At 39.4% G+C, this 13,291-nt stretch overlaps 2 protein-coding genes across 7 annotated transcripts in view; one reads left to right on the forward strand and one right to left on the reverse strand.

Moving 5' to 3' along the window:
• Positions 1-12,720, forward strand: part of LOC112412702 (zinc finger protein 271) — a 47,411-nt gene extending 34,691 nt beyond the window's left edge. The window contains exons 1-3 of one of the 5 annotated variants that reach the window (XM_024764378.1): positions 670-749; positions 1,394-1,625; positions 9,738-12,720. In XM_024764378.1, the coding sequence (XP_024620146.1) occupies positions 1,526-1,625; positions 9,738-11,749 (2,112 nt within the window). In that variant the 5' untranslated portion in view covers positions 670-749; positions 1,394-1,525 and the 3' untranslated portion in view covers positions 11,750-12,720. The other 4 variants (XM_024764383.1, XM_024764388.1, XM_024764392.1 and 1 more) reach the window with 4 other exon arrangements.
• The window catches only part of ZNF24 (zinc finger protein 24), an 81,424-nt gene that overhangs the window by 23,142 nt on the left and 44,991 nt on the right, over positions 1-13,291 (reverse strand). Inside the window, exon 1 of one of the 2 annotated variants that reach the window (XM_024764420.1) lies at positions 51-115. The exons of the other annotated variant lie outside the window; for it this stretch is intronic. Within the exon in view, the coding sequence (XP_024620188.1) occupies positions 51-90 (40 nt within the window). The 5' untranslated portion in view covers positions 91-115. Of the gene's footprint in view, positions 1-50; positions 116-13,291 lie in introns of those variants that run through there. 2 annotated transcript variants of the gene reach the window in all.

Genomic DNA, 13,291 nt, shown 5'->3' on the forward strand with positions numbered 1-13,291 from the left:
AGAGAGAGAGATAATTAAGGAAGAACTCATTTTGTAGTCAGAAAACCTACCCTGCCCCAGGGAGCTTTCTAGAAAGATGTTTTCGGACATTCACGTCAAGAATTGACAGATAGGGGGACTTCCCTGGTGGCGCGGTGGTTAAGAATCCGCCTGCCAATGCAGGGAACACAGGTTCGATCCGTGGTCTGGGAAGATCCCACCTGCCGCGGAGCAACTAAGCCCGTGCACCACAACTACTGAGCCTGTGCTCTAGAGCCCGCGAGCCACAACTACTGAAGCCTTCATGCCTAGAGCCCGTGCTCCGCAACAAGAGAAGCCACCGCGATGAGAAGCCTGCGCACCGCAAGGAAGAGTAGCCACCGCTCGCCCGCGACAAAGCCCGCTCACAGTAACGAAGACCCAACGCAGCCAAAATAATTCATTTTAAAAAATCCGAAGTGATTAAGTTATGTGTGTGCATGTATATATACACACACACACGTATTTAAAAAAAAAAAAAGTCATTGGCAGATAGTGCCAGCCAGGCCCCTAGCTACGGCTCCGCTGGGGCCAGATCCGAAGCTGTTCAAGGTTAAATCTCGGCAACTCCCCGCCCCCACCTCACCTCGCCGCCCCCCGCCCCGCGCGTGCGCACGTGCGAAGCTGCGCGCCATAGAGCTGAGCAATCCTCCCAGATTCCTAGAGCGGTCGGCGGTGATGGCCGGTTTACAGGGTGTGAGGCTTGACGGTGACTTGGAGAATACATCGAGGTATGGGTGATGTCGGCTCACGGAAGGCGGAGGAACTCGGGTGATCTGCCCTCCCCGGCGGCCTTGCAGCGCCACCGGGGAACCGTATGCTGTTTCTTGTGTCCGTGGGGAGTCGAGGCTGCCGACGTGGCCCCCAGGCGCGGCTCCTGGGCACTGCGAGCTGGTCGGTTCTCGGCCTGGTGTTCTTTTGGTACGCGGTCAGCCCTTGACTAGCGTTGGGTTCAGCTGAATGAACACCAGAAACTTGGGGGCCGGGTGGAATCCAGAGCTTGGATGCATTCACACGAATCAGCGGACGAATGCGTGAGTGTGATAAGAACGGAAGGAGGGAGAGACAGATCATGATGATGGATCAGTAGTGTCATTTCGGTGTAGAAGGGGCAGCGAATAATATAGAGCTAATCGCTAGGGCAAAATTCTGAAATTCCCTCCCCTGCCTTATCTTTACAGTTATATCCTGATTTTGGTAGCATTAACCCCCTGATTATCTTTGAAGATCTCTAGGTTTGGAATGGAGAATGTATATCCAAGAGGGGTGATGCCTGACTCCTGAATGATAGGGAAAGAAGCGTAGTAAATTTGAAAGAAAAGCGCTTGAAAGTTAAATGAGATTTTGTTTTCTCTTTAACTTCTTTTATATCTAGAGAATGCTCCTGGTGGTCTAGTCTCAGAACTTATATCTCCAGTCTCCGCAATGATTCCCTTCCAAGTCCGGTGGTGCCCAGTTGCCTCCAGGTCTCAGACTCCTACGTGGACAAGAAAAGCTTAGTGAGGAAATGGTAAATCTCCATTTGCTCCCTGAGGTGTCAAGTGTCCAGTGGCAGTCTATGGAGATCCAATTCAATTATGAAGCTCAAGAACACTACCTTCTGTCAGGTGAGAAGCAGTGTGTATCTTTCTTAGTGGTTTGGGTGGGTTGGGGGGTGGGCGCCGTGTTACCTTGCTATGTTAGTGTCTTCAAGTGCTATTGGTATGCCTCATTGCTTACTCCCCACTGTATTAGGCAGTACCATTTCTTTTGTGCTCCAAGCCCATGGCTTTATTGTACATTCTGTCAATCAAATTCTCTTGGTTTTCCTTCCTCTTCTTAAGTACCCAGTGTCGTCCATTTTTCCCATTATAATCACTTTATTACCAATCTGTCAGTGTTTGGTATTTGCCCTTTAAAATCTTTTCAAGTCATCTTTCTCATGTACTGTTGGGGCATAGTTAAAAGTTTTGGAGTCTGACACCTGTATTCAAATACTAGCTTTGTCATTTACTAGCTTCAGTAAGTTACTTACATTTTAAAAAAATAATCCTGTTTCCTCACTTTATAAGTGTATAATAACTCATACCTTGGAAGTTATTTTGAGGGTTGTGTCTATCTATTACTCCATAATAAAGGACCCCAAAACTTAGTGACCTAAAACACTAAGACATTTTTCAACCATGTTATTTTCTTATGGTTCTGTAGGTCATTGGCTTGGGCTGGGTTCAGCTGGGCAGTTTTCTTCTGGAATCACTCATGCTCAACTAGGGCCAGGGTCTATGTTGGTATCAATTATAACATGTCCAGCTGTTGGTGCTGGCTATAGCTTGGGTCACGTATCTCCGGCAGGCTAGCCTAGACTTCTTCACAGGGCAGCTAGTCTTTAAAAAGAGAGAGGGATGCTAAGCACTTTTCTAGCCTGTGTTTGCGTTACATTTGTTATTATCTCATTGACCAAAGCAAGTCACATAACCAATTCCAGAGTCATTGTGGGAGAAAACCACACAAGGATATAGATATTAGGAGATAGGATCATTGGGGTCCATTACTATTATAACAGATACCACAAGCACTAGATAAGATTCCATATATACGGCTCTGAGCAGATACCTGGCTGGTAGTAAATTCTTTACGAATGGTAGTCACTGTTATTTTTAGTAAGATAATCTTGGTGCTGACTTTGTTCAGATGTTCTGCAGGCTCTCTTTTCCACATCATATTTTGCTGCTTTTTGATTTTGGTCTTTCCATTACTGCTGTTTTGCCTATGAAATTAACCTGTTGTCCTTTTCTTTTACTCTAAATCTTTTGCCTGTCTTTAGTTTTGGAGTATCTTTTTTTTTTTTTTTTTCCTCGTACGCGGGCCTCTCACTGTTGTGACCTCTCCCGTTGCGGAGCACAGGGTCCGGACGTGCAGGCTCAGCGGCCATGGCTCATGGGCCCAGCCGCTCCGCAGCATGTGGGATCCTCCCGGACCAGGGTACGAACCCATGTCCCCCGCATCGTCAAGTGGACTCTCAACCACTGCACCACCAGGGAAGCCCTGGAGTATCTTTTATTTTATTTTATTTAGTTTCTCTCTCCTGTATTTAGAATTTGTTTTTCCTTAAGAGTCTATTCTAAGGCATCTAGCTGTCTTCTTTCCTGAGAATCACTGCCTCCTCCTTGTTGTTTTACTTAAATTGACATACATACTATATGTGTTTGTGTCTCTTAGAATGTGTATAAAATAACTTTTTTATGATAAAGAAATATAATTATATTAAAGTGCATTTATAAAATACAGAAAGGCACAAAATAGAAATTTTAATAACCTACAACTCCACCATTTAGAGGTAGTCACTGGATACATTAATACATTAATGTATCCTTCAAATCATTTAATTAACTGTTCACCAAATATTTATTGTTGATAAATGTTTATTAGTTCATAAGATCATAGCTTATTAATGATTATTAACCATTAATAATAATATTATTAGTTACTGAGGGTTTACTTTGTATCAGCCACTGTTCTAAGTTCTGGGGATGTAGCAGTGAACTAATCAGAGAAGCCTTTGCCCTCAAGGACTTTACATTCTAGTAGGGGAAACAGGAAATATTTAAGTATACAGTGTAGTATCAGATAGTGATAATGGTTATATAAGATGTATCAGTCAGGATTCTGGCAGGAAACAGATGGCTCATTCAAATTGGGTAATTCAAAGTTTCATAAAGAGGATGGGAAGGATTACAGAAATCAACAAGGGATGGAGAACAGCATACACAAAGCCTAAGCTGATAGTCATAACTATCCTCTTCCATCACCCACTCCATATTGCCCTTGCCTTCTGCCAGAATCTCAGTGGCACAGAGTTCTTTATCTAGTCAAATAAAATAAACGTTTTCTAGATGACCTGAGTCCTTGGTGATCCTGCCTCTTTCAGGTTACTTCTGTGAACCATTGACTGGGCCTATTAGACATGAGAGAACTACGAGGCACCCCCACTGAGTCCTCTGAGTTCCAGTAGCAGCAACCATTTCCCCACTGGTGATTGGTATCAGTCATTCTGGCCGGTAGAGGGACCCCATCTCTGCGGGCTGGTTTGGCAGTTTGAGGAGCCCAAAATGCTGAAGCAGGAAGCAGTCTCAACTTCAAATTTAACAAAATTATGACTTTGTCCCATGGTAGAAGTATTTTTCCTTTGAGAATCAGAACCCTGAACCCACCAAGCCCAAGATCATAGGGATAGGAAGCAAAAATAATATAAGTGGATTATGAGGTATATAGTAAGAAGAGACATCATTACTTTCTCTACCACCCTTCGTTCCTATGCCCATGTATTATGGCCATGGGGGAGACAACACTGTTTATCACCCTTTAGTTTAATGCGCATATTACATCCTGTATGACAGCACCCCAAACTTATCAAGGTGTTGTTGTCTAGCTTGTACTGTAACTGAGCCTACATTTAATCATTCCACCATTATCACAATCCACTTACTTCTGGATGATGGGACAAGACCCATGAATTATATGTGTATTAGATCATCGCTTAACTTCCTTCCCTGTAAAATGACTCCTTTGGAGGTAATATTATAGAGAGTACCATAATATATACGGCATTCTCTTAAGTCAATGCAAATTTGTATCTAGACTATGTATTTAGTCCTTTGAAGTTGCTGCCCTTTCCATAATAAAAGGGGTCAGATGTAATAAATCTGTCCCCAAGTGGCTAGCTGGTTCCTCTCTAGGGAATGGTACCTTATTAGGGCCTTAGCAGTTGGCTACTTGGGCACATAGCAATGATTATAGGCATATCAACCTTGATAAGTGGAGGTCCGTATTGTTAAGCCCATATATAGCCTCCATCCCTGCTGCCATGACCTCTTTGTACATGAGTCCATTGGGCAAACATTGGTAAAAAGGCTGATTGACATTCATAATATGGGTCACCAAGTCCATCCTTCTGATTGAGAGGCTTCTCCACAGTGGATGCCCTTTGGTGAGAATTCACATGGGCCACAAACATATTCATTCTTTGGTTTATCCTCATACTTTTCCTCCAGAATTCTTATTTCTTGTCTTCCAATCTTGTTCTTTCCAGGTACCTAACTAATCAAATAACCCATTAGTCACTATCCATGGATCAGTATATACATGTATCTTAGGCTATATTGCCTTCCATGGAAGGTAGACAACCAGGTGTATACCTGAAATTCTGCCCACTGGAAGGATTTGCCTTTACCAGCATGTTTAAGGCCACCCCTGAGTAGGGGTGTAAGTGAAAGGTACTCACTTTCAGGTGGTGCCCACACACTGGGCAGGCCCATCTACAAACCAGTTCTGTACATTTTACTCCTCTGTTAACTGGTAATAGGGAATTCCCATAGGGCCATGAATATAGGTTGAGGGGGAGAGGTAGTGGAGCAGTAGGAACAAGTACCATGGGAATCTGAGTCACTAGCACATGGAATATACTTGTCTTCCAGATATGCTTTTATAATGGAATACTGGTTTGTATGTTCAATTTTATGAATTGATGGGTCAAATAACAACTAATACATAGTGGTCAGTTTGCAATAGTTATTTGGTGCCCTGTGGTCAAGCATTAAGTTTCTGTTAGTGCCCAAAAGCAAGCCAGGATCTGCTTTTCACTTAGAAAATTGTTGGCAGAAAACAGTATGGCCTTACTCCAGTGTGGTTCTCTTATAGAGGCTTGCAAGAGGCTTCATACAGCAACCATGACTGCTGCAGACACTTCCAATACCATTGGTTATCCTGGTTAATAAGGGTCATGTGACAGGACAGCTTGCATTGCAACATGGTCCTACTGCAGAACGCTTTTTTACTCTAAGCCTCACTCAAAAGTAGCAACTGCGCAAGTTACTCAAATTGGTCATTTCAGCACATTTACTATGGTATCTGTTGCCTCAAAAATGCAGGGCCCACCAACATTGTGCCTTTCTGAGGTGGTAACAGTTGGTTAGAGAGATAACCAAAGTGAAAGAATAAGCTGTAACCATCTGAGAGAAGAGTCTTCCAGGTGGAGGGAATAGCAAAAGACAGAGGCCCATAGATATAGCAGGAACAGAGTAATAAGCCTGGGGTAGACATGTGATAGGGGTGGTTTAGAATGAAATCAGGGCAGAGAGAAAGAAAGGGACCAGATCATATGGAACCTTCTAAGTCACGGTAAGGACTTAGAATTTATTCCCAGTGAAATGGGAAACCATTGGAACTCTTTACACAGGATAACATGTAAAGATCACTCTGACTGTTGTGTGGAGAGCAGGAGAAAGGTAAGTTAGCAGGAAGAAAGCAAATGATTTAAGAGAGTAGTCAACTATGTCAAACAAATCAAGAATAAGATTGAAAACTGACCACTGGATTTTTCAAGATAAAGCATATTAGGGACTTTAATAAGTGCAGTTTTGATGGAGTTACGGAGATAAAAAGCCTGATTGTATTGGGTTAAAAAGAGAATAGACTTGATGTTGGTTAGAATATAGAGCAATGTGAACTATATACACCTGATGGAAGTGTGAATTGGCTTAACCACTTTGGAAAAGTCTAGTTGAAGACCTAACAGTTCTGATCCTAAATTTATATAACCTAGAGAAACATTTGGATATGTGTATCAAGATAGATGTACCCGCATATTCATATCAGCATTGTTTGAAATAGCAAAATGTTCTTATCCATTGAAGAAGAATGGATAAACCACTTGTGGTGTATGTCACACTATAATAGTGAACATGAATGGACTACAGCTACACACATGACTGTGGATGAATCTTCCAAACATAATGTTGAGTAAAAAAACAAGTCACAGAATACATGTGGTATGATTCCATAAAGTTCAAAAACATGCTGTATTTGCCTGCTAGGGCTATAACAAAACCACAGACTAGGTGGCTTAAACAACACAAATTTGTTTTCTCAGTTCTGTGCATTAATTTTAGTCATCTATGCTTTGCTTTCTTCTAGAAGTATTATAGTTTTAGCTTTTATGTTTAGGTTTATATTACATTTCTAGTTAATTTTTGTGTATAGCATAAGGAAAGAATCAGAGTTAATTTTTGTTATTATGATATCCAGTTGTAACACTTTTTTTGAAAAGAGACTACCCTTTCACCCTTGAATTATATGGGCAACTTTGTTGAAGGTCAGTTGTACATATATGTTTGGATCTATTTATAGACTCTGTTCTATTCCATTAATGGATATGTCGATCCTATGCCAGTACCTCGCTGCCTTGATTACTGTGGCTTCGTAATAAAGCTTGAAATCAGGGAGTATAAGCTCTCTAATATTGTTCTTTTTCAAAATTGTTTAGACCCTTCTCTGCCTTTCTACACAAAGTTTAGAATCGGTTTGTCAGTTTCTATGAAAAGGCCTGCTGAGATTTTGATTGGGGTTGCATTGAATCCATAGATCAATTTGGGGAGAATTTCATCACTTTAACAATATTAAATCTTCCTATACGTAAATGATGGCATATATTTCTATTTATTAGATCTTTAATTTCAGCAACATTTTATAGTTTTCATTATGTAGATACTGCACATATTTCATTGAATTTGTTTCTAATTATTTCATTTTTTTGGTGCAATTGAAAAAAATTGTTTTTTTTTTTTTTTTTTTTTTTTTTTTTTTTTGCGGTACGCGGGCCTCTCACTGTTGCGGCCTCTCCCATTGCGGAGCACAGGCTCCGGACGCGCAGGCTCAGCGGCCATGGCTCACGGGCCCAGCCGCTCCGCGGCATGTGGGATCTTCCCGGACCGGGGCACGAACCCGCGTCCCCTGCATCGGCAGGTGGACTCTCAACCACTGCGCCACCAGGGAAGCCCCCAAAAAATTGTTTTTAATTTTAGGTTCTAATTGTTCATTGCTAGTATACAGAAATACAATCAGGTTTTGTGTATTGCACTAATAAACCATTTACAAGTTCTAATAACTTTTTAAAGACACTTTAGTATTTTCTGTATACGTGACTGCATAGTCTATAAGACAGTTTGACTTCTTGTATGCCTCATTTATTTTTCATGTTATATTGCATTTACTATGAATATTGAGTAAAAGTTGTACAATATTGAATAAAAGTAGTTGAGAGGGCATCCTTATTTTCCTCCCTTGTTCCTAGGACAAAAGCATTTAATGTTAACCATTAAGTATGATGTTAGCTCTTGGTCTTTCTTTGCTTTTTATTGAAGTAGTTAATTTACATGTAACATAGTTGATGTTTGGATTTAAATGTACCATCTTATTTTTTGTTATTTTCCCATATTTTGTTTCTTTTTTCTTTTTCTTTTTTCTCCCTTTGTGCCTAATTTAATTATGTTAACAAGTTTTTTATTTTTCTGTTTTTTTCTCTATTAGCTTATTGTTTATACATCCTTTTATTGTTATTTAATTGTCACCTAATAGCAGCCTTTCTCAAATGTGATTCTGTGAGAGAATTAAGCCAAAATGCTCTGAGGCATCCACTAAGTTACATATTAATGTTTCTCCTGTACATCTATTGATTTACTTGCTATCTACCATCTTTGGGAGAATTAAGAAAATAGTCAGGCAAATTATTTTCTTTTTATTTTCTTGTGGAACCCTAGTTGAAAAAGGCTGCCTTAGAAGTTACAACATACACATTTGATTTATTACAGTTTATCTTAATTTATTATTTCTAGGATAACCCAAAGACCTTGTAATATTATAGTTCTATTTACCTCCCTCCTCTTGTTCTATTTTTGCCATATATTTTAACTCTACATATATATTGTAAAATCCATGAGACATTCATATTGCTTATATCATTCAGTACATACACGTTTAGATTTACCGCAATACTTTACTTTTTCCAGTACCCTTTGCCTTTGGCTAAGAGGATAAGCCTCCACTTGGAGGCTTGGGATTTTGGACTTTAGCCCTTGAAATTAATCTTTGTCATGTTTTCAGCTCTCCAGACCATTTGCTGTCTGAGAATGGTGTGCCTTTTATAGTAAACACCACTTAATAATGGACTGATAGTCTCAAGAATTTCAGTGGAGCTCCCATGTTCTCTACCATTACAGGCCTCTGGTATTGTTGAGCAGAGGAATAATCTCCTCAAAAATCAACTCAAAAGAGATTTCTGATCCTACCTCCCTAACCTTTTTCTGGTCCACATACCTTAGTAAGGAAGTTTGGTCACTGAATATGGCTGTTCCCAAAAGGATCATGTTTTCTAGGCCACTTCTTTCTAATAATCAGGGCAAAAGAGGTGGAGGACTATGTAGACCTCTTTTTGAAAATTCAGACTTCTTTTCTAACCATTCCTGAGCTTGATGCTTCTTTCTTTCCACCAATGACAACATGTGACCAGCCTGGTTGGTATACACTCACAGTGACAGCCTGGCTGCCACTGCCTCCTCCTCCTCTCCCTCCCTTTCACCTCCTCCCCCACTCCTTCACCCAAGTATTCATTCATACTGCCTACTTTATATATGTCAGTAAGTTGTTTATGTATTAGCTCTAATATAGTCAAACTTTCCTAATCACTGTAATTAGGTTTCAGTATTCCCAGATCTCCTGTGACAGACATATACAGAACATATCTGATAAGCCACTTCAATAAACGATTATCCATTACTTGTTGATTCTTCTTAGTTTCCCTCTCAGAAGATAATTTTCAGTATTTTCGTAGGAAAATACTAATATATTTCACCTGAAACTTTCTTACAGTATGGAGAACATATTCCATTTATATTTTATTGTTCTAGATGGTGAGACTAAGGCCAAGGTTGGAGAGCTGGCTTCCGAGGAGGAAATTACAGCAAAAATTGAACCATTGACTGAAGAGTCTGGTAACCCCAGAGATGATGTTCTCCAGGATTCTGAATGCAGGGAATTCTGTGGATTTGGGGATAAATTCAATGAAAAGGATCAGAACCTCTTCAAAAGAAGACAATATAACTGTGATGAATGTGGGCAAAACTTTGCTTGTAGTACAGGCCTTATTAGGCATCAAAGAACCCATTGGGAGAAACCCTATGAATGTGATAAGTGTGGAAAGGCCTTTAATGTGAGCTCAGCCCTGGTTCTGCATCAGAGAATTCATACTGGGGAGAAACCCTATCCTTGTAATTGGTGTATTAAAAGTTTCCGTCGGAGCTCAGACCTTATTAAACATCAAAGAGTCCACACTGGTGAAAAACCTTACAAATGTGATGAATGTGGGAAAGCCTTCAGTCAGAGCTCTGATCTTATTATACATCAGAGAATACATACAGGAGAAAAACCCTATCAGTGCAGTCATTGTAGTAAAAGTTTTAGCCAGCGCTCAGACCTGGTTAAACATCAAAGAATACATACTGGAGAGAAACCTTATACATGTAACCAGTGTAACAAACATTTTAGTCAGAGTTCTGATGTTATAAAACATCAAAGAATCCATACTGGTGAGAAACCATATAAATGTGATGTGTGTGGAAAAGCCTTCAGTCAGAGCTCAGATCTTATTCTACATCAGAGAATCCACACTGGAGAGAAACCATATCCATGTAATCAGTGTAGCAAAAGTTTCAGTCAGAACTCAGACCTTATTAAACATCGAAGGATCCACACTGGAGAGAAACCCTATAAATGTAATGAATGTGGGAAAGCTTTTAATCAGAGCTCAGTCCTTATTCTGCATCAGAGAATTCACACTGGAGAGAAACCCTATCCATGTAATCAGTGTAGCAAAACCTTCAGTAGACTTTCAGATCTTGTTAATCATCAACGAATTCACACTGGAGAGAAGCCTTACCCATGTAACCAGTGCAATAAAATGTTTAGTCGAAGATCAGACCTTATTAAACATCATAGAATTCATACAGGTGAGAAACCCTATGAATGTGATGAGTGTGGGAAAACCTTTAGTCAAAGCTCAAACCTCATTCTGCATCAGAGAATCCACACTGGAGAGAAACCCTATCCATGTAGCGATTGTACTAAAAGTTTTAGTCGTCGTTCTGACCTCGTGAAACATCAGAGAATACACACTGGAGAGAAACCGTATGCATGTAATCAGTGCAATAAAAGTTTTAGTCAAAGCTCAGACCTCACTAAACATCAGAGAGTACACTCTGGGGAAAAACCCTATCATTGTGATTGTTGTGAGAAAGCCTTCAGTCAGAGTTCTGACCTTATTCTTCATCAGAGAATTCACACTGGAGAAAAACCATATCCATGCACACAGTGCAGCAAAAGTTTCAGTCAGAACTCCGACCTTATCAAGCACCAGAGGATCCACACTGGGGAAAAACCATATAAATGTAATGAATGTGGGAAGGCTTTCAGTCAGTGCTCAGCTCTTGTCCTACATCAGAGGATCCACACTGGGGAGAAACCATATCCATGTGATCAGTGTGGCAAAAGCTTTAGTCGACGCTCTGATCTTATTAACCATCAACGAATCCACACTAATGAAAATCCATATAAATGTGATGTGTCTGGGGAAGCCTTTAGCGCATGCACTGATCTTACTGAACACCAGGGAATCCACATTGGAGAGAAATCCCACAGGTGTGTTCAGTGCAGCAGACATTTTAGCCAACTCTCTGATCTTATTAATCATGAGAAAGTCCATTCTGGGGAAGACACTCTAAATGTGATGAATATGGGAAAACCTTTAGTGTATACACCAACTTTATTCGGTACCAGAGACACTCTGCCAGAAAAAAATCTTATGAATGCTATGGATGATTATGAAAAAGGTTTTAATCAATGCTCAACTCTTGTGCTACATTAAAAAAGACCACACGCACTAGAGAGAAAACATATTAATTCAATTTTTATAATGAAAGTTTAACTCAGAGCTCAGACATTACTAAAGAAAAATTCTGAGGAGGAATCCTGTGAGTTGTTGGAAAAACCTTCAAAGTGAAAAAATTTTTACTGAATGTCAGAAACAATGGGAAAAAATTCTATCTGCTGTAATGTAAGAAAAGCTCTAGTGTTTTATTCAAACACTGCACAAGAGGAAAGTTTTATCATTATAAGAAATGTCTAACCATATTAATGCAGAACCTTATCAGATATTGTAAAAACCAGTGTGGTGTTGTGTGCAATCAGAAAGAAATGTATTAGTGTTATAATCTCAAACCTTTTGTGAGCCCAGATCACCTATTGCATATCACAGAAGTTATTTTAGCGAATGTAGGGAAAATTTAAACCCTTCCCATATCTTAATTGGCATTCACTCTGATAATTCGCATACCACTTATCTCCTGAAAGCTGGAGAATCCTACCTTATGCAAACATTAGTTATTAAATTCCCTCTGTGTGAACATGCTATGCTATTCTGGTATTAAACTTATTAACTGCATAACTCTAGTGCCCCATTTTCTGAAATATCCTTTTTTTTGTGGGGGTGGCCAAGTTTTGGTCTTCCTAGTGAGCATGAGTTTTCAAGTTCCTGTGGTGTTCACAGCAAACATGAATTTTTTTGCTCTTAATAATGTAGCCCATCCATAAACTTTAGTGGTTTGAAATTACTTCTTCAACACTACCATTTAATTACAGTTTCTAAATATGTGAAACAATTTTTTAAAAAATAATTCCATATGTTCAAGTGTGGATATTTCTCTACTTCTATGTTTATCCTGTCTGTCATCTATAGATTGAACAAAAATGTTAGCTAAAGTAACACCCACATGACTAATTGATATTGCATATTCTGTCTAAAAATAAAAAGACCTATTGATCTTTTTTTAATGGCAACATTCATCAGACTTTGTTTTGTTTGTTGATTTCTGACATATATATTGATAATATGCCATGTGTACACAATGTTTTCAACTGAAAAACAAATAGTTTTTAAAAGTAAGAAAAATTGTCTTTGTGGTATTAACCATTTGTTAAAATCCTGCTACTGTCATTTACTTTGACTATCCCCATAATTATCCAATTAATATTTTAATTTAACATACATTGTTAAATTATTATGTGCAAGGCATTTTTTTAGGTTTTGTAGTATACACAAAGAATATACTGTCCCCAAAAAACATGTACTGTACAGTGATAAAGGCTGATGTATACAGAAAATATATGGTTCAATATAATCATAAAGTTAGGCAAGATGCTTATAAGAGCTCACAGGAGGTAGGGTTCAATTCTGATTGGAAAGAAAAGGAAAAGCTTTGTGGAACTCCTGAGATTTGAGTTTTGAAGGATGGGAGTAGAGGCATAAAGGCAGAGAGGGAATAATCAACAAAGGCACAGAAGCGAGAAAATATAAGAAGTGATGTAGAGTATGGTGCTTAGTCATTAATTCAATAAATATTCAGTGTCA

The sequence above is a fragment of the Neophocaena asiaeorientalis genome, unplaced genomic scaffold (genome assembly GCF_003031525.2).
Source record: "Neophocaena asiaeorientalis asiaeorientalis breed wild unplaced genomic scaffold, Neophocaena_asiaeorientalis_V1.1 scaffold210, whole genome shotgun sequence".
In the NCBI taxonomy this organism is placed as follows: Eukaryota; Metazoa; Chordata; class Mammalia; order Artiodactyla; family Phocoenidae; genus Neophocaena; species Neophocaena asiaeorientalis.